This window comes from Doryrhamphus excisus, chromosome 7 (genome assembly GCF_030265055.1).
Source record: "Doryrhamphus excisus isolate RoL2022-K1 chromosome 7, RoL_Dexc_1.0, whole genome shotgun sequence".
NCBI classification, from domain to species: domain Eukaryota; kingdom Metazoa; phylum Chordata; class Actinopteri; order Syngnathiformes; family Syngnathidae; genus Doryrhamphus; species Doryrhamphus excisus.
Window position 1 is genome coordinate 2,914,818 of NC_080472.1, and position 27,856 is coordinate 2,942,673.

The window sequence follows — 27,856 nt, forward strand, 5'->3', positions numbered from 1 at the left end:
CAGAGAATCTGAGGAGACGCCAGGCATTCACAACGGTTCCATCGAGGAAGTGGAAGAACATTGTGATGTACCAGTGTTTGGTCTTGCATCTGTGAGGTTACATCTGAAGCCTGTTGACGGAAAGTAGTTATCAAAAAAAAAACACCTTGTGGTTCTTGAATTGGATGTCATCACAGAGGCGCAAGATGGCGTCTGCAGCCATTCCCAATTCGTTGACTGCACCTGTGCTGGCTGCACCCCTGTGAACTTCAAAGTGGTACATGTATCCTGAAGCCCCTGATCTTGCCCAAATTTTCACACTCCAGGGTTTTGTTTTTTTTGGAGATGTATTCCTTGATAGACAATTTGCCTTTGAAGAGCATGATCATCTCATCTATGGCTTGAAACTCCACAGGATCCACAGCAGAGAGCAAATTTGCCGGAAAAGTACTTGTTACTCATAACAAATAATGCACAAAACATACATATTGATATATACAATGCAGCTTACAATCTAATAGCATAAAATGTTGATTTATACAAAAGAAAACTATTTCAGATAAAACATCAAGAGTGATATACTCTTCAGTAATTGCATGAAAAATTGCAATTTCCTACAAATCTAAAATCAATACTTGAAAATTTTCACAACTATGATGATTATTAGGTGTTACTTGATGTAGAAATATTTTTTTTTTTTACCTGCAGGAGTCTCCTACTCTAGAAGGATTGAACAGAAATCCCACAGGTGTTAGGCATGTTTTAATTCCTGGCAGCCATCTTCAATGTTGACATAATTATTCTGCAGTTAAAATGGTTGACCACATAAAAAGCAGCGTTGGGTGGATTATTAGCAACACTGCCATCAAAACCTATTTTTCATAATGGAAAATGACCTTTTAATTGCTGTCCACTGCAGTGACAGTCGTGCGTGAAAGGGTTAAATGAGGGTGGGGTCAAGCACGTGTCTGTTTGTCTTTAGATCCACCCACAGGCTATTCTGTTTTATTCTGATTGGCCGTCCTCGCTGTCACTCGCTGTCATTTGATAGCTTGCTTTTTGCTTCATTGTTTTTTCCTTTTAATTGTGGAAATTGTTTTAATTCTGTAAAACACTTTTTGTTGCATTTCTTTGCAGGAAAACGTGCTATATAAATAAAGTTGATTTGATTTGATACAAATGTATATAACAGAGTGTCGTGCAATGGAGCCGGAAGTTGCCCATGATGGTAAAGCTAGCTAGCTAGCTAGGCGGGGCAAGGCAAAGACACGTTTAGGCCACTGTCTTGTTTATTTACCACGACCGGTGTTATAAATATACAGCGTTTTTTTTTACTTTGTTTATGGAAAACTTGAAACAATTGCCTATTAGAGCAATTAATGGCTGAGTAATGTGTTGACGACATCTTTACAGTGGACTGGTGATGGATTCTGCTTACCATCATGGCGGCCAAATTCGCCATGATGGTAAGTTATTGACGTGTTTTAACAGTAAAGTAATGCATGGAAATATCAGTTTTGAAGATTATGGTCATCTATTGTCAGAAAAAAAGCCGAGCTCAATGAAATAAGATTCTGCAGCATTTTATTGTTGTTTTGGAAAACGGGTATCGGCAATAAAACAATAAATATGGATGTCAAATGGAAACACATTTTCTAATAATGAAGCATTTTACAAAATGTACACAATACATGTTTTACCCCCCAAACCTCTTTCTTGAACATTCTATACACAATCCCAAACAATAAACTCCATGCAGAACACCCAAAGCGGGTTGTGGAGTAACGGGTGGGGAGGGGGGGACAAACTAAAACCACACACGCTAAATGCACTTGTGAAGATTTTTGTGTCATTAAAAATAGTTTCCAAGCCACAATGAGAAAAATGTGCTGTTTGAAAATCGAAAAAAAATGAAATTAAAATGTGACCCTGGTGCGGAGTTTCCTCCCGCAAAGGGATGATGTGCATTTTCCGGGTTCTGTGAGGCGTTCAGGTGAAATCTGTGCATGCCTGCTCCTCCCAGGTGTGCATCAGTAGTCCGTATCAGAGCCCTCGGCGTTGTCCACGTTGCGAGAGAGCATGTAGTTGTCCATGTCGATGGAGCGGCAGTTGTTGATGGCGTAGCGCAGCCGCTCCGCCATGACGGCCTGGCTGGAGTACGGCGGCAGACGCAGCTGGAAGAAGCACGTCTGGGAAGTGGGCAGGCTGTCGTATGGCTGCGGAGTAGGAAGACTGTTCGGTAAAACGTTCCCGATACTGCAAGGAATGCTCACGGATGCTTACCCTGTCCACTTTCATGATCTGAAACCTCTGCGAGATGTCGGCCGTGTTGGCGGGCAGCCTGGAGCGCCCCGACACAAAGCGCATGAAGAGGACCCGCTCCTCGTTGGAGAACTCGTCCAGAGTCTGCCAGAACCACTGCACCAGCGAGTGCTGCTCGTCCACCTCGCGGTAGCGCACCACCTTCTTCAGCACGTCGCAGCAGATCTCCGGCATTCCGCACACCATCTGCTCCAGCTGCTTGGCCGTCAGCAGGGACAGCAGCGGCACCGGCACGATCCACGACATGCCCTCGCGCACCGCCGCCACCTTCACCAGAAAGGGGCGGGGAGACTTTGTCAAGGCGTGGAAGGCCTTTTTTTTTTTTTGAGTTCGCATCCATAAAAAGTGAAGGACCGGCCTTACCTGTCGATCGATTTCATGAAGCCGGTACTCGATGGCTCTTTCCACATACTCCTTCCTGTTGGAGAACGTCAGAGGGATGCTGTTTCCTCCCGGGATGATGGGCACCATCTTTCCATCTGCACTCTGCCCGACGAAAGAGTCCAGAGGAATCATCTGAAAGGAAAACATCTTGTGTTATTAACTAATTGTGGAACCTTGGTTAGTGTAGGCTACACCTCGGTTAGTGTATGTTTCAGTTTATGTACGCAAAAATGTGGGTTTGCTCACATTATTTCAATTGTCGTCCGACATGGCGTGCATCTTGTTTTATTAACTAATTGTGGAACCTTGGTTAGTGTAGGCTACACCTCAGTTAGAGTAAATGTACGCAAAAATGTGGGTTTGTTCACATTATTTCAATTTTCGACTGACATAATTGTGGAACCTTGGTTAGTGTAGGTTGCACCTCAGTTAGTGTATGTCTCAGTTTATGTTGAAAATGTAAGCAAAAATGTGGGTTTGTTCACATTATTAAAATTTTCGTCTGACATAATTGTGGAACCTTGGTTAGTGTAGGCTACACCTCACTTAGTGTATGTTTCAGTTTATGTTGAAAATGTACTCAAAAATGTACATCTTGTGTTATTAACTAATTGTGGAACCTTGGTTAGTGTAGGCTACACCTCAGTTAGTGTATGTTTCTGTTTATGTTGAAAATGTACGCAAAAATGTGCGTCTTGTGTTATTAACTAATTGCGGAACCTTGGTTAGTGTAGGCTACACCTCAGTTAGTGTATGTTTCAGTTTATGTTGAAAATGTACGCAAAAATGTGCGTCTTGTGTTATTAACTAATCGTGGAACCTTGGTTAGTGTAGACTACACCTCAGTTAGTGTATGTTTCAGTTTATGTTGAAAATGTACGCAAAAATGTGCGTCTTGTGTTATTAATTAATTGTGGAACCTCGGTTAGTGTAGGCTACACCTCAGTTAGAGTAAATGTACGCAAAATTGTGGGTTTGTTCACATTATTTCAATTTTCGACTGACATAATTGTGGAACCTTGGTTAGTGTAGGCTGCACCTCGGTTAGTGTATGTTTCAGTTTATGTTGAAAATGTGAGCAAAAATGTGGGATTGCTCACAATATTTCCGTTGTCGTCCGACATGGCGTGCATGGTGTTATTAACTAATTGCGGAACCTTGGTTAGTGTAGGCTACACCTCAGTTAGTGTACGTTACAGTTTATGTTGAAAATGTACGCAAAAATGTGCGTTTTGTGTTATTAGCTAATCGTGGAACCTTGGTTAGTGTAGGCTACACCTCAGTTAGTGTATGTTTCAGTTTATGTTGAAAATGTACGCAAAAATGTGCGTCTTGTGTTATTAACTAATTGTGGAACCTTGGTTAGTGTAGGCGACACCTCAGTTAGAGTAAATGTACGCAAAAATGTGGTTTTGCTCACATTATTTCAATTTTCGTCTGACATAATTGTGGAACCTTGGTTAGTGTAGGCTGCACCTCAGTTAGTGTATGTTTCAGTTTATGTTGAAAATGTGAGCAAAAATGTGGGATTGCACACATTATTTCAGTTGTTGTCCGACATGGCGTGCGTCTTGTGTTATTAACTAATTGTGGAACCTTGGTTAGTGTAGGCTGCACCTCGGTTAGTGTATGTTTCAGTTTATGTACGCAAAAATGTGGGTTTGCTCACATTTTTTCATATGTCGTCCGACATGGCGTGCATCTTGTGTTATTAACTGATTGTGGAACCTTGGTTAGTGTAGGCTGCACCTCGGTTAGTGTATGTCTCAGTTTATGTACGCAAAAATGTGGGTTTGCTCACATTATTTCAGTTGTCGTCCGACATGGCGTGCGTCTTGTGTTATTAACTAATTGTGGAACCTTGGTTAGTGTAGGCTACACCTCGGTTAGTGTATGTCTCAGTTTATGTACGCAAATATGTGTTTGCTCACATTATTTCAGTTGTCGTCCGACATGGCGTGCGTCTTGTGTTATTAACTAATTGTGGAACCTTGGTTAGTGTAGGCTGCACCTCGGTTAGTGTATGTTTCAGTTTATGTACACAAAAATGTGGGTTTGCTCACATTATTTCAGTTGTCGTCCGACATGGCGTGCATCTTGTTTTATTAACTAATTGTGGAACCTTGGTTAGTGTCGGCTGCACCTCGGTTAGTGTATGTTTCAGTTTATGTACGCAAAAATGTGTTTCCTCACATTATTTCAGTTGTCGTCCGACATGACGTCAAAACGGGTTTAATTTAAGAGCTGTTGTTGTCTATTGAACAGGTTTTGGTTTCGCGTGGTCCCACCTCGTGGAAATTCTCCTCGGTGATGCCGCTGTCTTCAATGTGAAGAATGCTTTTCAGCGTCTGCACGTAGAGGAGGTCCACTTCCTCCAGGTCTTCACGGAGCAGGGGGATGCAGCACAGCTGTTTCCACACCAAGGGTGCCAGGTGAAGGTCCAGCGGTTTCTTGGTGCGGATGGCCACGCCCATCAGGATGCCCAGAAACTTGAACTGCAGCATGTGCTCATCCAGGCAGGCGGACGGGTTGAGGATGAACCTTCACACCAGTATAACGTTGTGTTCACGTGCCGTCAGAAACGCGACGTCATATCAAGTCCCCTCACCTGTCTCGGTTGTAGCCGACTTCTGCGGTGGCATTGGGGGAGGGGATGAGCAGGTCCACCACGCCGGTCTCCAGCTCCTACCAGGACATACGCAGACCAGTAATGAGTTTCTCAGCGTTTTTAAGAGCCCTCAAACGTGACGTGAACGATAGCCGATTCACACCTGACACATCTCTGTGATGGTATCGTCAAAGACGCCCCCCGCGTCATCGGCTCCCTCGCCCACCAGCTTGACCTTCCAGGCTCTCGAGGGAAGCCGGAGGTCTGAAGCGTTCAGCTTCACAACCTGGCGAGCGATCTGCACGAAAATGGGTTTACACTTCCTTCCCCTGCAAAGCGACAAACAAGGGGGGGGGAAAGATGTAACGCTGCAAGCGTCGGACGATATTTCGCTCAAAGTGAAAGGTACCGAACCTCGTGGAGATCCGCTTGACTGTGATCTGGGGGCCGTAGTTCTTGCCCTGCACCATGGTTTTGCCGATGGAGCGCACCATGGGTAAAGTGTAGACCCTCGGGGCGAGCAGGGGTCTTAACTGACCCTGGACAATACCCCATGTGCCCGCATTGTAGTGGGAGGTGCAGCTCTGCCAAGAAAGTAGGAGAAAAGAAAAGAGATTCACTCCCAGACATGTTTCAAAAACATTTTTAGACCAGGGGTCTCAAACACGCGGCCCGCAGGCCCACTAGTTTGAGGCCCCCGCCTTGATATGAAAGTTTAATGTTTGATATGGATGCTGTATGGTATCATGTACCCAGAAAAAATGATTACGTTTGATTCATGTTCATGTTAAAGGTTAAATAACTGTTAATAGTTATCCTCCCTATCCATGTGGAAGTGGTAATTTTTCGGCTATTTAAGTTGAAAGGAAATAACTTGAAGGCTACCGTTTAGGTCGCTAGCGGTCTAGTTTGCGAGTTAGCATGTGTCTCAAGACCCTGCAGTTGCGCAATATGTTGTAAATAAAAAGAGTATAAATGTGACTATAGTCGTGTTTTGTCATGTCTACAGGGCTCTAATAATGCTTTGTTCATTTTAATATGAAAAAAATCATTTGTCTACCCACCACCTATATGTGCTTTCTTAAGTTTTTATTATTATTATTATTATATTTATTACTGATTTTCTTTATTCTTGATTTGTTTATTTATTTTTCATCTTATTTTGTGTAGAAAAATAAAAAAGTAAGATATTTGAAAACAGTGGAATGTTTTATCAGAGCTTTTATTGTAGAAAATTGGAACCAAAGCAAAGTTATTTAAATTTTTTTGTTTTTAATAAATGCGTTTTTTTTGTTTGTTTTTTTTTAAAACCTGATGCGGCCCAGTCTCACCCAGACCCGAGCTCCAGTGGCCCCCAAGTAAATTGAGTTTGAAACCCCTGTTTTAGACCATTTTAGAGGACTTTGACCGATCTAAATAAACATAGTACGTACATAAGAAAACAAAAATTAGACTTTCATCTTCCACCTTGTTCTGTTCTTTAGTAATCAGCAGTAGAACATAGGTAAGGTTTTTTTTTAAAGCAAAATATCAGCTCCCAACTAAAATCCCACATGTATTTTGACACAAATGTAGCCATATATACAGGGTCAGGCAAAAGGATGTGACACATTTGTAGGTTAAATAAAAGGCAAATAAAGTAAAGAAACACAAATGTGTTGTGTTATTAAGTGATTGTGGAACCTTGGTTAGTGTAGGCTACACCTCAGTTAGTGTATGTTTCAGTTTATGTTGAAAATGTACGCAAAAATGTGCGTCTTGTGTTATTAATTAATTGTGGAACCTCGGTTAGTGTAGGCTACACCTCAGTTAGAGTAAATGTACGCAAAATTGTGGGTTTGTTCACATTATTTCAATTTTCGACTGACATAATTGTGGAACCTTGGTTAGTGTAGGCTGCACCTCGGTTAGTGTATGTTTCAGTTTATGTACGCAAAAATGTGGGTTTGCTCACATTATTTCAGTTGTCGTCCGACATGGCGTGCGTCTTGTGTTATTAACTAATTGCGGAACCTTGGTTAGTGTAGGCTACACCTCAGTTAGTGTATGTTTCAGTTTATGTTCAAAAAATGTACGCAAAAATGTGCGTCTTGTGTTATTAACTAATTGTGGAACCTTGGTTAGTGTAGGCTACACCTCAGTTAGTGTATGTTTCAGTTTATGTTCAAAAAATGTACGCAAAAATGTGCGTCTTGTGTTATTAACTGATTGTGGAACCTTGGTTAGTGTAGGCGACACCTCAGTTAGTGTGTGTTTCAGTTTATGTTCAAAAAACGTACGCAAAAATGTGCGTCTTGTGTTATTAACTAATTGTGGAACCTTGGTTAGTGTAGGCTACACCTCAGTTAGAGTACATGTACGCAAAAATGTGGGTTTGCTCACATTATTTCAATTTTCATGGCGTGTGTCTTGTGTTATTAAGTGATTGCGGAACCTTGGTTAGTGTAGGCTACACCTCAGTTAGTGTATGTTTCAGTTTATGTTCACAAAATGTACGCAAAAATGTGCGTCTTGTGTTATTAACTAATTGTGGAACCTTGGTTAGTGTAGGCTACACCTCAGTTAGAGTAAATGTACGCAAAAATGTGGGTTTGCTCATATTATTTCAATTTTCATGGCGTGTGTCTTGTGTTATTAAGTGATTGCGGAACCTTGGTTAGTGTAGGCTGCACCTCGGTTAGTGTATGTTTCAGCTTATGTTCAAAAAATGTACGCAAAAATGTGCGTCTTGTGTTATTAACTAATTGTGGAGCCTTGGTTAGTGTAGGCTACACCTCAGTTAGAGTACATGTACGCAAAAATGTGGGTTTGCTCACATTATTTCAATTTTCATGGCGTGTGTCTTGTGTTATTAAGTGATTGCGGAACCTTGGTTAGTGTAGGCTGCACCTCGGTTAGTGTATGTTTCAGCTTATGTTGAAAAAGTACGCAAAAATGTGGGTTTGCTCACATTATTTCTGTTGTCTTCCGACATGGCGTGCATCTTGTGTTATTAACTAATTGTGGAACCTTGGTTAGTGTAGGCTACACCTCAGTTAGAGTACATGTACGCAAAAATGTGGGTTTGCTCACATTATTTCAATTTTCATGGCGTGTGTCTTGTGTTATTAACTGATTGTGGAACCTTGGTTAGTGTAGGCTGCACCTCGGTTAGTGTGTGTTTCAGTTTATGTTCAAAAAATGTACGCAAAAATGTGCGTCTTGTGTTATTAACTAATTGTGGAACCTTGGTTAGTGTAGGCTACACCTCAGTTAGAGTACATGTACGAAAAAATGTGGGTTTGCTCACATTATTTCAATTTTCATGGCGTGCGTCTTGTGTTATTAACTGATTGCGGAACCTTGGTTAGTGTAGGCTGCACTTTGGTTAGTGTATGTTTCAGCTTATGTTGAAAATGTACGCAAAACTGTGGGTTTGCTCACATTATTTCAGTTGTCTTCCGACACGGCGTGCGTCTTGTGTTATTAACTAATTGTGGAACCTTGGTTAGTGTAGGCTACACCTCAGTTAGAGTACATGTACGCAAAAATGTGGGTTTGCTCACATTATTTCAATTTTCATGGCGTGTGTCTTGTGTTATTAACTAATTGTGGAACCTTAGGAATAGTACATATAATGCCATTATTTACAAGGTTAAATAAAAGGTAAATAAAGTAAAGAAACAAAAAAGTGTTTTTATTTTCAAAGTACATATAACGCCATTTTTTTTCTTATAATGCCATTTTGCTTTGTTTCTTTATAATTCCATTGTTTTTGGTTTCTTTTTCAGTTGCTGCCATGAATTGGACTGGCTTTTATTTTGGAAACGTTTCTCAAAACAAACCAATCTGTAACCGCAACACAACGAGCGTTCCGTTTGCACTTCAATCTGGGTAGACATGATCCCGTACCAGCTCCAAAAACCATAACATAATGATAATATGTTTTATGAAATGAAATAAAACATAATTTTAAAACAGAATGCAATTATATGTATACTTTTCTTTACTTTATTTGCCTTTTATTTAACCTACAAATTGCCTGACCCTGTACTATATTTAGCCAAAATATCTCGTCACAACATAAACAGCACAAAAAAATGGTTGTTTTAAATCAAAATAACAAATTATTATTTTTTTTTTTTTACATTTTTTTACATTTTTTTTTTTTAAAGTGAGCAGGAATAGTGTATTTGTCTTCTTTGAATACCTGATTGTTGGGACTGAGGTTGAGCAGCCTCCAAGATGAGTACATGAGATCAGAGAAGTGGTAAAGGAGACGCAGACGAGCCCTCACCGCCTCCATGCTCACCTCCCTGAGCACGGCGTACTGCGGGGGCACGGCCCCGGGGAGGCCCAGCTGGAGAGGGACTGAAGAGCCTGCAGGGACGGCAAGTGTCAGTCGGTTTTCTACAGCAATAAAATTGTGCTTCATGGTGGAGTGTTTGGTGACCTGGTGCTCTGGGCGGCACCGATGGAGCTGTCCACGCCGCACTGTGGCAGCGCCCGGCCGTTATCTGGTTAATGTTCTTGCCCTGCAGCGCTGTCACCAGGGTAGGTTCTCTCACGTGGTTGGTGTGGCCCAGGCCCAGCTAAGGAGGACAAGGCAACAATTTAGGTAAGTTGGGTCAAATTTCAGTTTTTCATTAACAATCTTTTAGTAGTACAAAGCAAGGGTTCTCAAATGGTAACTGAGACCCCCAAACTGGGACCCCCAGTGTCCTATGGTAATTAACCAGTGACCTACTTTTATTTAAAGTCATTTCTCATTTTTGTTTATTTTCACTATTTTTATCTATTTTTTTATCTAGGTCATTTTTTGGGGGGATTTTATTTATTTATTTATTTACACTTTCAGGTTGTTTACATTTTAGTTATTTTTTACACTTGTGTCATTTTGATTTTCATTTATTTTTATAATTTGTCATTTTTAAGATTCTATAATTTTATAAAAAATTGGTACAATTTTAAAAACTTTCAAGCAATTTCCATTTTGCTAAATATTTTTAGTTTGTCACTTTTATTTAACAATTTTGTATTTAAAATATATTTATTCATTCATTTATTAATATTTTTAATACTTTAATTATTTTTGTTACTTTTAATTAATTTTAATTTAATATGTATTCCTTCATTTCTTTTATTCATTTTTTAATACTTTAATTATTTGTGTTACTTTTAATTAATTTTCATTTATTTTTATAATTTGTAATTTTTAAGATTCTATAATTTCATAAAACTTTTGTACAATTTTAAAAAATTTCAAGCAATTTCTATTTTGCTAAATATTTTTATTTTGTCACTTTTATTTAATAATTTTGTATTTAAAATATATTTATTCATTCATTTATTAATATTTTTAATACTTTAATTATTTTTGTTACTTTTAATTAATTTTCATTTAATATGTATTCCTTCATTTCTTTTATTCATTTTTTAATACTTTAATTATTTGTGTTACTTTTAATTAATTTTCATTTATTTTTATAATTTGTAATTTTTAAGATTCTATAATTTCATAAAACTTTTGTACAATTTTAAAAAATTTCAAGCAATTTCTATTTTGCTAAATATTTTTATTTTGTCACTTTTATTTAATAATTTTGTATTTAAAATATATTTATTCATTCATTTATTAATATTTTTAATACTTTAATTATTTTTGTTACTTTTAATTAATTTTAATTTAATATGTATTCCTTCATTTCTTTTATTCATTTTTTTAATACTTTAATTATTTGTGTTACTTTTAATTAATTTTCATTTATTTTTATAATTTGTAATTTTTAAGATTCTATAATTTCATAAAACTTTTGTACAATTTTAAAAAATTTCAAGCAATTTCCATTTTGCTAAATATTTTTATTTTGTCACTTTTATTTAACAATTTTGTATTTGAAATATATTTATTCATTCATTTATTAATATTTGTAATACTTTAATTATTTTTGTTACTTTTAATTAATTTTCATTTAATATGTATTCCTTCATTTCTTTTATTCATTTTTTAATACTTTAATTATTTGTGTTACTTTTAATTAATTTTCATTTATTTTTATAATTTGTCATTTTTAAGATTCTATAATTTTATAAAACTTTTGTACAATTTTAAAAAATTTCAAGCAATTTCTATTTTGCTAAATATTTTTATTTTGTCACTTTTATTTAATAATTTTGTATTTAAAATATATTTATTCATTCATTTATTAATATTTTTAATACTTTAATTATTTTTGTTACTTTTAATTAATTTTAATTTAATATGTATTCCTTCATTTCTTTTATTCTTTTTTTTAATACTTTAATTATTTGTGTTACTTTTAATTAATTTTCATTTATTTTTATAATTTGTCATTTTTAAGATTCTATAATTTTATAAAACTTTTGTACAATTTTAAAAAATTTCAAGCAATTTCTATTTTGCTAAATATTTTTATTTTGTCACTTTTATTTAATAATTTTGTATTTAAAATATATTTATTCATTCATTTATTAATATTTTTAATACTTTAATTATTTTGTTACTTTTAATTAATTTTAATTTAATATGTATTCCTTCATTTCTTTTATTCATTTTTTTAATACTTTAATTATTTGTGTTACTTTTAATTAATTTTCATTTAGTAAGTATTCCTTCATTTCCTTTATTCATTTTTTTAATACTTTAATTATTTGTGTTACTTTTAATTAATTTTCATTTAGTAAGTATTCCTTCATTTCTTTTATTTATTTTTTAAATAATTTTATTTCAGTCAAACCAAGCAAATGTATTTCTTTTTCCAAATGACCCATCATCTTTTGAAAAATTAATACACATAATTACATGTCCAAATTACATTCTAGAGGAAATTATTAAGATAGTTGATAATGATAATTAATGATAATGCATTAATTAAAATTAAATATGAAAATGATGCCCAAAATCAGATATTTCAATTATAACCAAGAAGTTATATTGAAAATATTGCTACATTTATTTTAAAATAAGTCAGACATCATGTGTATATTACATATTTTCATGTAATTTTTAACCTGCTATCTGCGTATATATAACATATAAATGTTATATATATATCCCAAAACAACATATGCAATATAAAAATGAGCCCTCCCTCATGTAGAAGTACTATACAAGTAATACTGACACCGTGGTTGGGTACCTGGCCCTCCAAATTGCTGCCCCATGTGTAAACGTCACCAGCGGACGACAGAACCAAAGTGTGCTCAGCTCCTGCGGCGACATCCTGGATGTGGACGCCCGACAGAGCCGGCACCTGCTGGGGACGGTTGTGGTTCCTTGCCCGAGCTTCTGGCAAACCGATGAGGCGGTCTGAAAGCGGAGAGCCACAATAAAATTAAAACTTGCTAAAAATATTTGAAAAACAATAGCATGTCAATGATACTGTATATTATATTATCAGAAAAACTGTTTTTGTATTTAAAATATTGATAAAAAGAGAAATGACACGGATTGAAACATACCTTTGCCAAATGTAAACACTTTGCCGTCTTTGGTTAAGGCCACAGAGAACTGTGTCCCGCAAGCCACCTTTTTGATGCCAAGTCCACATAACATTTCCACTTTCTAGGGATTTAAAAAAAATTTAAATTGACTCCATCGCACTGAAACAGATAGAACCTTTAGACCAGGGGTGCTCATTAAGTCGATCGCGATCTACCGGTCAATCGCGGAGGTGGTACTGGTCGATCGCTGGTCGATCGCGGTGTGACATTAAAAAAATATCATCCCAGCATCAATGCCGTCACTTGATTGACATACAGGGCAGCCATTCAGATGACAACTGAATGTTGCCCTTCGGGCGACCAATCAAATCAAACGACGTCTCTAAGTGCAGCAGAACTTACGATGTCAGCCTATCATCCATCCCCGTTACTTGATTGACATACAGGACAACCAGTCAGATGACAACTGAATTTTGACCTTTAGGTCACCGCTCATGCGTAAACAACGATGCAAAGTGCTAAGCTAGTCGGCGAATTGCGTTAGATTTTAAAGCCCTCGCTAAAGTTTATGGTCACTAAAATGAGTGAAGGAGCTGGACCAAGTAAAAAGGCAAAAACATATCACTTCCATACGGATATGGAATATTATACGGATATTATGATACGGATATTATCCATGACTGATAAACATTTGGAAGTGTGCTTGAGGCTGGCTATCAGCAGCTACTGTCCGGACTATGCATCCCTGGCTGGTTCAATTCAGTGCAAGTCATCAAAGTAAACTCAGGTAATTACAAAAAATGTTAATAGTTAATTATGTGTGTTTTGCAATATTGGCTCATTTGGTTATGTAAGGTACATCAACATACATTGTACGTACAAATAATCCTCAATACATTTGAAAATAAATAGATGTTTTGCATTTTTGTAGTGGGTAGATCATTTTGACTCGCTCATTTTAAAAGTAGCTCGCATGCTGAAAAAGTGGGAGCACCCCTGGTTTAGACTATCCGTCAAAGCCAACGATCCCTACCTGAGGTGAAGACTTTGCCGTCGAATTGCCAAGTCCCAGTTTGCCGTAGTCCCCATCGCCAAAAGCCCACACCATCATTCCGTCAGCGGAAATGACCAGGGTATGGTTCAGACCGCATGCGACCTAAAGCGGAAAAAAAAGAAAACTGCTTTTCCTGATGGAAATCGGACATCGGTTGAAAAAGTGTTCAGCGGATCAAAAGTTTAAGACCACAGCTCTGGAAACCCTGAAACCCCCCCTTTTAAATCGGCTGTGGTCTTGAACTTACCATCAGCGAATGAACAGCCTATTTAATTTTAAGGCTTGTTTTGCTGCAAGGCAGGCCTCACAGCTTGGAGACCCGCGTTCAATTCCGCCCTCGGCCAAATGGCATTTCATTGGCAAGTTGAAAACGGTGCATTTGACAAGACATCTTTTGTGTTTATAGTACTCAATATGCAATTTGGGCTGCACAGTGGACAAGTGATTAGCGCGCAGGGCTCACAGCTCGGTGACCCGAGTTCAATTCCGCCCTCGGCCAAATGGCATTTCATTGGCAAGTTGAAAACGGTGCATTTGACAAGACATCTTTTGTGTTTATAGTACTCAATATGCAATTTGGGCTGCACAGTGGACAAGTGATTAGCGCGCAGGCCTCACAGCAAGGTGACCCGAGTTCAAGTCCGCCCTCGGCCAAATGGCATTTCATTGGCAAGTTGAAAACGGTGCATTTGACAAGACATCTTTTGTGTTTATAGTACTCAATTGTGTAATTTGGGCTGCACAGCGGACAAGTGATTAGCGCGCAGGCCTCACAGCTAGGTGACACGAGTTCAATTCCACCCTCGGCCATCTCTGTGTGGAGTTTCCATGTTCTCATTGTGCATGTGTGGATTTACTCCCACATTCCAAAAACATGCTAGGTTAATTAGCGACTCCAAATTGTCCATAGGTATGAATGTGAGTGTGAATGGTTGTTTGTCTATATGTGCCCTGTGATTGGCTGATTGGCTATTTCTTGCAACTTTTCAACTGCTCTCAAAATTGGGATCCCCATTGTGTGTATTTATTTGTTCATTTAAACGTGCCATGAAAACGGCTTCATTCATAATTTTGTCCGACAAGTCATCTAGTGGAGATCTTTCAACATCAGGAAGTTACAGTCACAGTGTCCTTTTTCCTACCTGACCGACTTGGTATCCTTCCAGCGCGGTGACTTTCTCTGGCAGCTTTTTGTTGGACGTGTTCCCCAAACCAAGTCTGCCGTAATCACCATTGCCGAAAGTGAAAAGCTTCCCATCGGCTGTTACCGCAGCTGAGTGTTTGAAACCGCAGGACATCTGGAAAGACAAAATGAAAATTTAAGCAAAATATTTAAAAAAAAACAAAAAAAAAACAAACTTGTATGGTAGATTCATGAGCTATGAGTTACAATAATTTGTAATTTTTAAGATTCTATAATTTAAATTTTTTTTGTACAATTTAAAAAAAATTTCAAGCAATTTCCATTTTGCTAAATATTTTTATTTTGTCACTTTTATTTAACAATTTTGTATTTAAAATATATTTATTCATTCATTTAATTTTTTATACTTTAATTATTTCATTTAATTTTTATTTAAATAATTTTAATTTAATAAGTATTCTTCATTTCTTTTATTTATTTTTTTATACTTTAATTTCAGTCAAACCAAGCAAATGTATTTCTTTTTCCAAATGACCCATCATCTTTTGAAAAATTAATACACATAATTACATGTCCAAATTACATTTTAGAGGAAATTATTAAGACAGTTGATAATGATAATTAATGATAAGGTGTGTTTAAGGTACGTCTTTATGCTTCAATGATAATGATTTTTTTGTCAATCATTGAGATTTCGCACTTAAATGCACCATGTGTACCAAGCCGTGTGTCAAAAGTAGTATTTTTATGGTTACGTTATATGAAGTACTCGCATAACCCCCACGGAAAATAGGGATCTACTGTATACTATTTTTATAATTTGTCATTTTTAAGATTCTATAATTTAAATTTTTTTTGTACAATTAAAAAAAAATGTCAAGCAATTTCTATTTTGCTAAATATTTTTATTTTGTCACTTTTATTTTAAAATTTTGTATTTAAAATATATTTATTCATTCATTTAATTTTTTATACTTTAATTATTTTATTAGATTTTTATTTAAATAATTGTAATTTAATAAGTATTCTTCATTTCTTTTATTTATTTTTTTATACTTTAATTTCAGTTACGTTATATGAAGTACTCGCATAACCCCCACGGAAAATAGGGATCTACTGTATACTATTTTTATAATTTGTAATTTTTAAGATTCTATAATTTAAAATTTTTTTTTTACAATTTAAAAAAAATTTCAAGCAATTTCTATTTTGCTAAATATTTTTATTTTGTAACTTTTATTTAACAATTTTGTATTTAAAATATATTTATTCATTCATTTAATTTTTTATACTTTAATTATTTTATTAGATTTTTATTTAAATAATTGTAATTTAATAAGTATTCTTCATTTCTTTTATTTATTTTTTTATACTTTAATTTCAGTTCCGTTATATGAAGTACTTGCATAACCCCCACGGAAAATAGGGATCTACTGTATACTATTTTTATAATTTGTCATTTTTAAGATTCTATAATTTAAAAAAAAATTTTTACAATTTAAAAAAAAATTCAAGCAATTTCTATTTTGCTAAATATTTTTATTTTGTAACTTTTATTTAACAATTTTGTATTTAAAATATATTTATTCATTCATTTAATTTTTTATACTTTAATTATTTTATTTAATTTTTATTTAAATAAATAAATAATTTAATTTAAATAATTTATTTAATTTAAATTTAATTTAATTTAAATAATTTTAACTTAATAAGTATTCTTCATTTCTTTTATTTATTTTTTTATACTTTAATTTCAGTCAAACCAAGCAAATGTATTTCTTTTTCCAAATGACCCATCATCTTTTGAAAAATTAATACACATAATTACATGTCCAAATTACATTTTAGAGGAAATTATTAAGACAGTTGATAATGATAATTAATGATGTGTGTTTATAAACACACCTTATGTGTTTATAATTCCAAAAAACATGCTAAGTTAATTGGCGACACCAAATTATCCATAGGTATGAATGTGAGTGTGAATGGTTGTTTGTCTATATGTGCCCCGTGATTGGCTGGCCACCAGTCCAGGGTGTATACGGCGGTATAAAATGAATGAATGAATGAATATTACTACTGACCTGTACTACTTCTTCCCCTTGCAAAGCTTCAATCTGTCTGGGTCGGCGTTGACGGTCACTGTTCCCGTGGCCCAGCTTGCCGTAGTCGCCATCGCCCCAACTAAAGACCTCGCCGCTCTCCGTCAGAGCCATGGAGTGGCCATCACTGCCACACGACGTCACCAGCTGAGTCACGACAAAACCTGAAAAAGTCAGGGTGGAAGTTCATTACTTGAAAAGAGAGCTTTTTGTGTGTTTTTATTGTTTTATTTTTAATTATTCATTTATTGTTTTGCTGTTTTTCTTAGTGTCAATTATTCTGTGCACTTTTATTTTTAGCTGTATGATTTATTATTATGCATGTGTGTTTTGTGTTATATTGGCAGCTGTACAGTACTGTGCAATACTTTTTTTTTTTTTTAATATTCAGTATAGTTATTCCAGACTCCATTCACTGTGCAATATATGAAGTTCTAAGTGCAGTATTTATATAATGCCTTATATTTAATTCACTAGCAAGATCTCGTAATGTATATACTGGTCATATATTTCATTTCATATTTCATGTTATCTTGCAAACTCTATTTGTATATAACCCCGGGTAAAATTGTTAATACTTAGGTTGTTTATATTGTTTATTTTTATATTGTGTATTTTGTACTGCTTAACTCAGGGGTGGGCAAACTTTTTGACTCGCGGGCCGCATTGATTTAACAAAATTTTACACGTAACAGTCCACCTGGTATTATTGTATCTGTAAAAGTGTCATACAATCTGCTATTATTATTTATTATTTTATATTTATATTTAAATATTTTATATTTAAATATTTTAAAATTTATTATTATTATTATCATCATTATGCTCGTGTCCCTTTTTTTCAGGAGCACTTTGTAAACAACAGACCACGTCAAATAACGAAATTGATAAAACCATCAAAAGGTTGGCTCAGGCCATGATGCCGGTTCGTATGTTGAGTTTCAATGAAATACTTTGGAAAGAACGGACGGGCCGTATTCAAACACTCGGCGGGCCGGATGTGGCCCCCGGCCCGTAGTTTGCCCACCCCTGGCTGAACCGATTCTGTACTCTCGCTGCTGTGCGATGCAAATTTCCCCGCTGAGGGACGAATAAAGGCATATATCTTATCTTAACGTTTGGCAGTTAACTGTTGGAAATGTGCTGTATAAATACATTTGACCTTGACCTTGACAAAAAAAAAAAAAAAAAAATTCAAAGAGCAGAGAACAACATTTTTTTTTACGACAGACGACGTCGACGCCACCTTGAAGAGCCGAGATGACGGTTAGGACATGCAGGTCGTCCGAATTGCCCTGCCCCAGACGACCGTAGCTGCCCTCGCCACATGCCAACACAGTCCCGTTGGGCTGAATGACGAAGGTGCAGTTCTGACCACACACCACCTGGGGGGGGTAAAGCAACGGTGAAAAATGGATGACTTAAATAACACATTTTTATGCTTGAAAATGCTTATTTTGGGCAAAGAATACATACAATTTGCTTAAATATCTTTCTTTCTTTCTTAATTTATTTCAGACACGAATACTATGTTACATTATTCTTTCTCACATATACACTTACAATATCTATTTATATATATATATACGTACAGTGAAGAAAATAAGTATTTGAACACCCTGCTATTTTGCTATTTCTCCCACTTAGAAATCATGGAGGGGTCTGAAATTTTCATCGTAGGTGCATGTCCACTGTGAGAGAGATAAACTAAAAAGAAAAATCCAGAAATCACAATGCATGATTTTTTAACAATTTATTTGTGTGATACAGCTGCAAATAAGTATTTGAACACCTGTGTATCATCTAGAATTCTGACCCTGAAAGACCTGTTAGTCTGCCCATTAGAAGTCCACCTGCACTCCATGTATCATCCTGAATCAGATGCACCTGTTTGAGGTCGTTAGCTGCATAAAGACACCTGTCCACCCCATACAATCAGTAAGACTTTAACTTGTAACATGGCGAAGACCAAAGAGCTGTCCAAAGACACCAGAGACAAAATTGTACACCTCCACAAGGCTGGAAAGGGCTACGGAGCAATTACCAAGCAGCTTGGTGAAAAAAGGTCCACTGTTGGAGCTATCATTAGAAAATGGAAGAAGCTAAACATGACGGTCAATCTCAATCGGAGTGGAGCCCCATGCAAGATATCACCTCGTGGGGTCTCAATGATTCTAAGAAAGGTGAGGAATCAGCCCAGAACTACACGACAGGACTTGGTCAATGACCTGAAAAGAGCTGGGACCACCGTTTCCAAGGTTACTGTAGGTAATACACTAAGACGTCATGATGTGAAATCATGCATGGCACGAAAGGTTCCCCTGCTTAAACCAGCACATGTCAAGGCCCGTCTTAAGTTTGCATATGACCATTTGGATGATACAGAGGAGTCATGGGAGAAAGTTTTATGGTCAGATGAGACCAAAATAGAACTTTTTGGTCATAATTCCAATAAGCGTGTTTGGAGGAAGAAGAATGAAGAGTACAATCCGAAGAACACCATCCCTACTGTGAAGCATGGGGGTGGTAGCATCATGCTTTGGGGGTGTTTTTCTGCACATGGGACAGGACGAGTGCACTGCATTAAAGAGCATATCCGTAAGAAGCATATCAAGGTTCTAGCATGGCCCAGCCAGTCTCCAGACCTGAACCCAATCGAAAATCTTTGGAGGGAGCTCAAACTCCGTGTTTCTCAGCGACAGCCCAGAAACCTGACTGATCTAGAGAAGATCTGTGTGGAGGAGTGGGCCAAGATCCCTCCTGCAGTGTGTGCAAACCTGGTGAAAAACTACAGGAAACGTTTGACCTCTGTAATAGCAAACAAAGGCTACTGTACCAAATATTAACATTCATTTTCTCAGGTGTTCAAATACTTATTAGCAGCTGTATCACACAAATAAATTGTTAAAAAAATCATGCATTGTGATTTCTGGATTTTTCTTTTTAGTTTATCTCTCTCACAGTGGACATGCACCTACGATGAAAATTTCAGACCCCTCCATGATTTCTAAGTGGGAGAAATAGCAAAATAGCAGGGTGTTCAAATACTTATTTTCTTCACTGTATATACCAGGGGTCAGCAACCCGCGGCTCCAGAGCCGCATGTGGCTCTTCAGCGTCTTTGTTGTGGCTCCCTTTGCAATGCTTGAATATTTTTTAACACCTGAATGGGGAAAATGCATGTCTTTTGTAATGAGTTTTAAAAAAATCCAACTTTGTCTGAGACCATGAATGCATCCTGAGTGAGTTCTGACTGCTATTCAGTTCAGTACATGAAGGAAAATAAGTAATACTTATTTGATAATTCTAATAAATAAATTGAAAATCGTTTAAAAACAGCGGCATGGGAACTCTTTTGCGCCAGAGTAAACAAATCAGGTAAGTTTACAGTAGTTTACACATACATTTATGTATGTAAGTTTATCTCCAATACTAGCAAGAGTACTCCAACTCGTCTTTTCTTATCTGAACTACTTTGATACCCCCAAATTCCCTCCAATGTTGTTTTAAACATACTATATGCTTTGCGGCTCCAGGCTATTTTTCTTCAGTGGGCATTGGGTAAAATGGCTCTTTTCATAGTAAAGGTTGCCAACCCCTGGTATATACATACACACATGTCTACATACATATATATATACACATATACACATACACATACATGCATATACACAACACCTCATTACTACACATGTCTGAAAAGGAGCAGGAAGAAGCAAAGCTTATTAAATCCTACCCCTTCTCCACGCCATAGCAGTTACCAATTCAATAAGTTGTTTTTTTTTTGTTTGTTTGTTTTTTTTCTTACATCTTATATCTTACATAAGACAAACAACAAAAGAAGAGCGGGGAACATCGGACACCCCAGCAAAACCCCGGGACATTGCTGAAAAGCACACCACCAACCCACCTGGCCCCGACCCCCCTAGCCCCTGAGTGCACCAGCACCCCAGCAGTCCCCGCACACCCCGCTGCCCTTTTTAGCTGGACCCACAATTATGTGTGATCCCTGGGCGGGCCTACATTTGCACGGATTGTTTGTTCTGTTATCCAACAGACCTCTTCCTCGTGCCACAGACATGTTACCAACATGTGGTCAACGTGACACCCGATGTCCAACCATCATTTACCTCAGTATTGTGAGGCCACACGGAATGCTCCCATAAGAAGCACCCACCAAGCCCGGGCGCCCACAGCGCCCACAGCGCCACCTGCGGCTATTGAAGCCCCGGCCCAGCCAGAGAGCAGCAAGCCGCGCAAGTGTGCCTATTTGTGTGCATATTTTTGATTCATAACAGGAATCTTTCGTAAACAAAGACACGACGATGTTTAGCACGTTCATACGTGTACCTGCTGCGCCTGTGAAAAGGAGGGTGCGACGGTTGGTACCAAGATGTTTCGCCCCGCCTCCGCCAACTGGCCGTGTCGTCCCGCACCCCACAAATACACGTCACACTTCCCGCCGAGGTGCCAGTCCTGGAAAGACGCAACAACACGATGTACACAAAATGTACTTAGAATGTTGTATTCTTGTGTTAAATGATGCCAAAATTAGTTTTTTGCGTATTCGGAAGTGAAACCTGAAAGAAGTTTGCGATGGCTATGAACGTTTTTTTTTTCCTAACATTCCATATAAGCAGGGGTGGGCAAACTTTTTGACTCGCGGGCCGCATTAATTTAACAAAATTGACGGGGGGGGGGGGGGGGGGGATTATGTCGTATTTTACACGTAACAGTCCATTTTTACACCTATATTTTTACACATATTTTACATGTAAAAGTGTCATGCAATCTGCTATATGTGCACTTTGAAATCATTTATTTGATGTAAAGTGTGTTATAAATGTATTATTATTGTTATTTTTATTAGAATTATTATTATTATTAGTTATAGCAATGTTATTATATTATTAGTATTTTGTTAATAATAATAATATTACTACCATTATTATATTAATATTATTAACAACAATATTAATATAATAGTAGTATTATTATCATTATTGACAATATTATTATTATTATTATTACTATTATTGTGCTTGTGCTCCTTTTTGCGGCCATCCGATATATGCCAGGGAAATTTCATGGAAATGCATTGGAACAGGACTGGAGATTTTGTCCGAAATAGGCGAAATCCGTTAAAAAATCCGATATATGCAATGAATTTTTATTGGAAATGCATTACAGAAAAATCGGTTCTTTTTTTATCTGTCCGTTGTGAGCGAATTTCCGATATATCCGAGTCCGATATATCCGAGGTTTACTGTATAAGTCAGTTCTGTAAATCGAACACTATTTATTTTGAGTTTTTTTTTTTGGTGAGGGCTTTTGCATCAAAATAGGTATTTCCCATGAAGCCTGTTGCTAGCAAGCTGATATAAACTCTTTTCTCGTGTTAGAATCCACAGAAAAGGGAAAGAAATATGTGTTCATGTTTATTGTGAATGATGCAAAATTCCATTAAAAATGCAGTTCCCCTTTAAGGTGTTTTATGTAACCATTCTCATGCATTGGTTTAATTACCTCAGGTCTAGAGATGGCCCAGGACATGATTTGTTCATCCATGCCAGAGATCCATTTACTGTTGTCCTGCAGAAAACAAGAGAATATTGAAGCGGTTCAATATAGTATCTGACATATAAATTCATTCATTCATTTTATACCGCTTTTTCCTCACAAGGGTCGCGGGGGGGTGCTGGAGCCTATCCCAGCTGTCTTCGGGCGAGAGGCGGGGTACACCCTGGACTGGTCGCCAGCCAATCACAGGGCACATATAGACAAACAACCATTCACACTCACATTCATACCTATGGACAATTTGGAGTCGCTAATTAACCTAGCATGTTTTTTGGAATGTGGGAGAAAACCGGAGTACCCGGAGAAAACCCACGCGTGCACGGGGAGAACATGCAAACTCCACACAGAGATGGCCGAGGGTGGGAATTGAACCCTGGTCTCCTAGCTGTGAGGTCTGCGCGCTAACCACTCGACCACCGTGCCGCCCGCGAAGGGTGCTGGAGCCTATTCCAGCTGTCTGGAATAGGCGAGAGGCGGGGTACACCCTGGACTGGTGGCCAGCCAATCACAGGGCACATATAGACAAACAACCATTCACACTCACATTCATACCTATGGACAATTTGGAGTGGCTAATTAACCTAGCATGTTTTTGGAATGTGGGAGGAAACGGGAGTACCCGGAGAACATGCAAACTCCACACAGAGATGTGCCGAGGGTGGGAATTGAACCCTGGTCTCCTAGCTGTGAGGTCTGCGCACTAACCACTAGACCACTAGACCACCGTGCCACCCGCGGAGGGTGCTGGAGCCTATTCCAGCTGTCTGGAATAGGCGAGAGGCGGGGTACACCCTGGACTGGTGGCCAGCCAATCACAGGGCACATATAGGCAAACAACCATTCACACTCACATTCATACCTATGGACAATTTGGAGTCGCTAATTAACCTAGCATGTTTTTGGAATGTGGGAGGACACCGGAGTACCCGGAGAACATGCAAACTCCACACAGAGATGTGCCGAGGGTGGGAATTGAACCCTGGTCTCCTAGCTGTGAGGTCTGCGCGCTAACCACTCGACCGCCGTGCCGCCCTGACATATACATTCAATTTTAAAATGCAGAACGAGCCTCCCTCACCATGAGCAAAGCCATTTCATCGTTGGGAACAGGCTCCAGGTCCGGGACGGTGAACGAGTCAGGGAAGGTAGCGCCCCGAGCCAGGGCCTCCGCTGCCTTCACTGTTGTCGAGAAGCAGTCCAGCCACGCCCATTCGCTGGCGCTCCAAACGGCAGAGCCGGACTCAGGCGGGCAGTGTCGCAGTGACGGCGGAAGCGGTGGGCAGCACAGGAGCTGGTCCAGATGGAGTCCCACTGCCAGAGAGGCCAGGCATTGCATGTAGGGGCTGTGGATTAGCTGCTCCCCGCACACAACGTGAGGCTGGAAGGTCGGAAAAAAACAATTGAGAATGAAGAAACAGGAGAGGAAAATTCTGTCGATATTCCCATTGGATGAAAATGCAGACACTAAAAAATATATACCGTATTTTCCGCACTATACGGCGCACCGTGTTATAAGGCGCACCTTCTATGAATGATATATTTTAACCCTTGTATTATGTTACGGGTCAATTTGACCCGTTTCAGTTTTTGTGTTGACCAAAGTACTGGTTATCCTTTCTTTTTCTTCATGAAATTTTGTGACTTTTCCTCATCTAGGGTCATTAACACAAAAACTGAAACGGGTCAAATTGACCCGTAACATAATACAAGGGTTAACAAATCATGCTAGTTAACCTTGTATTATGTTACGGGTCAATTTGACCCGTTTCAGTTTTTGTGTTGACCAAAGTACTTGTTATCCTTTCTTTTTCTTCATGAAATTTTGTGACTTTTCCTCATCTAGGGTCATTAACACAAAAACTGATTTATTAACAAATCATGCTAGTTAACATTGTATTATGTTACGGGTCAATTTGACCCGTTTCAGTTTTTGTGTTGACCAAAGTACTGGTTATCCTTTCTTTTTCTTCATGAAATTTTGTGACTTTTCCTCATCTAGGGTCATTAACACAAAAACTGAAACGGGTCAAATTGACCCGTAACATAATACAAGGGTTAACAAATCATGCCAGTTAACCTTGTATTATGTTACGGGTCAATTTGACCCGTTTCAGTTTTTGTGTTGACCAAAGTACTGGTTATCCTTTCTTTTTCTTCATGAAATTTTGTGACTTTTCCTCATCTAGGGTCATTAACACAAAAACTGATTTATTAACAAATCATGCTAGTTAACATTGTATTATGTTACGGGTCAATTTGACCCGTTTCAGTTTTTGTGTTGACCAAAGTACTGGTTATCCTTTCTTTTTCTTCATGAAATTTTGTGACTTTTCCTCATCTAGGGTCATTAACACAAAAACTGATTTATTAACAAATCATGCTAGTTAACATTGTATTATGTTACGGGTCAATTTGACCCGTTTCAGTTTTTGTGTTGACCAAAGTACTGGTTATCCTTTCTTTTTCTTCATGAAATTTTGTGACTTTTCCTCATCTAGGGTCATTAACACAAAAACTGAAACGGGTCAAATTGACCCGTAACATAATACAAGGGTTAACAAATCATGCCAGTTAACCTTGTATTATGTTACGGGTCAATTTGACCCGTTTCAGTTTTTGTGTTGACCAAAGTACTGGTTATCCTTTCTTTTTCTTCATGAAATTTTGTGACTTTTCCTCATCTAGGGTCATTAACACAAAAACTGAAACGGGTCAAATTGACCCATAACATAATACAAGGGTTAAAACTTTTTCCATACATAAGGCGCACCACATTATAAGGCGCTACAGTAGAGGCTGTAGTTACATTATGCAACCATTAGATGGTGCCAGATAGTGTCAGATAGGTCAGTCAAACTTTATTAATAGATAACAAACAAGCTTTCCACAACTCCATTCACTCCCAAAATGAATAAACAGCTGTTTTATTATTTTCTCTGAGGTAAAGCATTTTCGTGACACATCTTTGAACAACAGCAAGGCATAACATTTGACTTTTCCTCCATTTAGTCAAGTGCAGGGGTGCTCCCACTTTTTCAGCATGCGAGCTACTTTTAAAATGACCGAGTCAAAATGATCTACCCACTACAAAAATGCAAAACATCTATTTATTTTCAAATGTATTGAGGATTATTTGTACGTACAATGTATGTTGATGTACCTTACATAACCAAATGAGCCAATATTGCAAAACACACATAATTAACTATTAACATTTTTTGTAATTACCTGAGTTTACTTTGATGACTTGCACTGAATTGAACCAGCCAGGGATGCATAGTCCGGACAGTAGCTGCTGATAGCCAGCCTCAAGCACACTTCCAAATGTTTATCAGTCATGGATAATATCCGTATCATAATATCCGTATAATATTCCATATCCGTATGGAAGTGATATGTTTTTTGCCTTTTTACTTGGTCCAGCTCCTTCACTCATTTTAGTGACCATAAACTTTAGCGAGGGCTTTAAAATCTAACGCAATTCGCCGACTAGCTTAGCACTTTGCATCGTTGTTTACGCATGAGCGGTGACCTAAAGGTCAAAATTCAGTTGTCATCCGACTGGTTGTCCTGTATGTCAATCAAGTAACGGGGATGGATGATAGGCTGACATCGTAAGTTCTGCTGCACTTAGAGACGTCGTTTGATTTGATTGGTCGCCCGAAGGGCAACATTGCCCACCCATTCCACTACGTACATCCCCCCGCTGACCTATGCCCTCCCCCATCACTTCATTGCACTATTGCACTATTGTACATATATTATCTGTTGATTCATTGATCATACTGTTTATAATTTATATAATCTGCAATAACCATATTCTACTCTAGTCACTTCACTGCAATACTGTACATATTACTGCTATTATATATTGTCATATCCATACTGTTTATAATCTGTATAATCTACAATAGCCATATTATAGTCATTTCCATACCCTAGTCACTCCATTGCAATACTGTATATATTACTGTTATTATATATTGTCATATCCATACTGTTTATAATCTGTATAATCTGCAATAGCCATATTATAGTCATTTATATCCCTGTACATATCCTCACTGTATTATAGTCATAGCCTGTATAGTTTTATTTACATAGATCCGTCCATACTAATGTACTTTGTACTAAATTGTACTTCTGGTTGGATGCTAACTGCATTTTGTTGCCCTGTACAAGTGACATGAGCAATAACAATAAAGTTGAATCTAATCTAATCTAATCTAATTCAGTTGTCATCTGAATGGCTGCCCTGTATGTCAATCAAGTGACGGCATTGATGCGAGGATGATATTTTTCGCCGCGATCGACCAGCGATCGACCAGTACCACCTCCATCGCGATCGACTTAATGAGCACCCCTGGTCAAGTGTGTCCTCTAACTGTGGCCATCTCGCTTTGTTGCCACGGAAACTTTGTTTAGTCTTCTTTACTCGGCGCAGCTCATCCTCATGCTTCCTCCACTTCCGCACCATCCATTCATTCGTGTTAAAACTCTCTTGCTGCTGCTCTATTTCCGTGTTCTACTGCGTGACTGATCGCCTTGAGTTTAAACTCTGCGTTGTAAGCGCGTCTCTTAATAGGAGCCATTTCAGGGTCTTTATACAAACGATACAAATGAAAGTGAATCGTTGTTTAATATTTCCCAGTATGCATAGCGCACTTCTTCTTCTTCTACGGGAAAAATGGAGTCGGTGGCTGCTTACCGTAAGTAAGGCTCAATATTGATCCATATATAAGGCGCACCGGATTATAAAGCGCATAGTCAGCTTTTTAAAAAAAAAAATCAGATTTTAGGTGCGCCTTATAGTGCGGAAAATACGGTAATTGAAATGTGAATTAACATCATATTCAATGTACCATACCTTCTCGTATGCATACTGCTCCTGCAGCATAACGGGGAGTCTTTCCAGGAAGGCCCTCATGCAAGGCGCCATGTTGAGGCCAACCACACCCTGTTTTTTGAGAGCCGTGCGGCAAGTGGCGAGCACATGATTGGATGACATGAAGTCTTTGGAGCAGTTCACCACCAACACGTCCTAGGATACAAAAATAATACACAACAAAGTTAAAAAAAACTTTGTTAACTTGGCAACGTGTGATAAATAAGAAGACAGTTTTTTTTACCTTTGACCTGTTGGAGCAGACAGCCACACCCACATCGGGAATCCACACAATATTCTGGATGGCACCTGAACCAGCAACGACCGTTTGAACTACCGACCCGTCCTGTACACA

The 27,856-nt window shown here is 37.8% G+C and overlaps 1 protein-coding gene across 9 annotated transcripts in view; it reads right to left on the reverse strand.

Annotated features, from left to right (window-relative positions):
- Window positions 1–1,561: 1,561 nt before the first annotated feature.
- Window positions 1,562–27,856, reverse strand: part of herc1 (HECT and RLD domain containing E3 ubiquitin protein ligase family member 1) — a 95,694-nt gene continuing 69,399 nt past the window's right edge. For all 9 annotated transcript variants that reach the window (XM_058076886.1, XM_058076889.1, XM_058076884.1 and 6 more), the window contains 20 exons: window positions 27,746–27,847; window positions 27,484–27,657; window positions 23,695–23,994; window positions 22,563–22,628; window positions 21,387–21,512; window positions 18,283–18,421; window positions 17,019–17,200; window positions 14,933–15,088; window positions 13,770–13,892; window positions 12,755–12,857; window positions 12,433–12,602; window positions 9,726–9,864; window positions 9,483–9,652; window positions 5,708–5,877; window positions 5,457–5,622; window positions 5,294–5,370; window positions 4,974–5,226; window positions 2,665–2,817; window positions 2,263–2,568; window positions 1,562–2,195 (listed from right to left, as the gene is read on the reverse strand). In XM_058076886.1, the coding sequence (XP_057932869.1) occupies window positions 2,010–2,195; window positions 2,263–2,568; window positions 2,665–2,817; window positions 4,974–5,226; window positions 5,294–5,370; window positions 5,457–5,622; window positions 5,708–5,877; window positions 9,483–9,652; window positions 9,726–9,864; window positions 12,433–12,602; window positions 12,755–12,857; window positions 13,770–13,892; window positions 14,933–15,088; window positions 17,019–17,200; window positions 18,283–18,421; window positions 21,387–21,512; window positions 22,563–22,628; window positions 23,695–23,994; window positions 27,484–27,657; window positions 27,746–27,847 (3,261 nt within the window). In that variant the 3' untranslated portion in view covers window positions 1,562–2,009. The remainder of the gene's footprint in view (window positions 2,196–2,262; window positions 2,569–2,664; window positions 2,818–4,973; window positions 5,227–5,293; window positions 5,371–5,456; window positions 5,623–5,707; window positions 5,878–9,482; window positions 9,653–9,725; window positions 9,865–12,432; window positions 12,603–12,754; window positions 12,858–13,769; window positions 13,893–14,932; window positions 15,089–17,018; window positions 17,201–18,282; window positions 18,422–21,386; window positions 21,513–22,562; window positions 22,629–23,694; window positions 23,995–27,483; window positions 27,658–27,745; window positions 27,848–27,856) is intronic.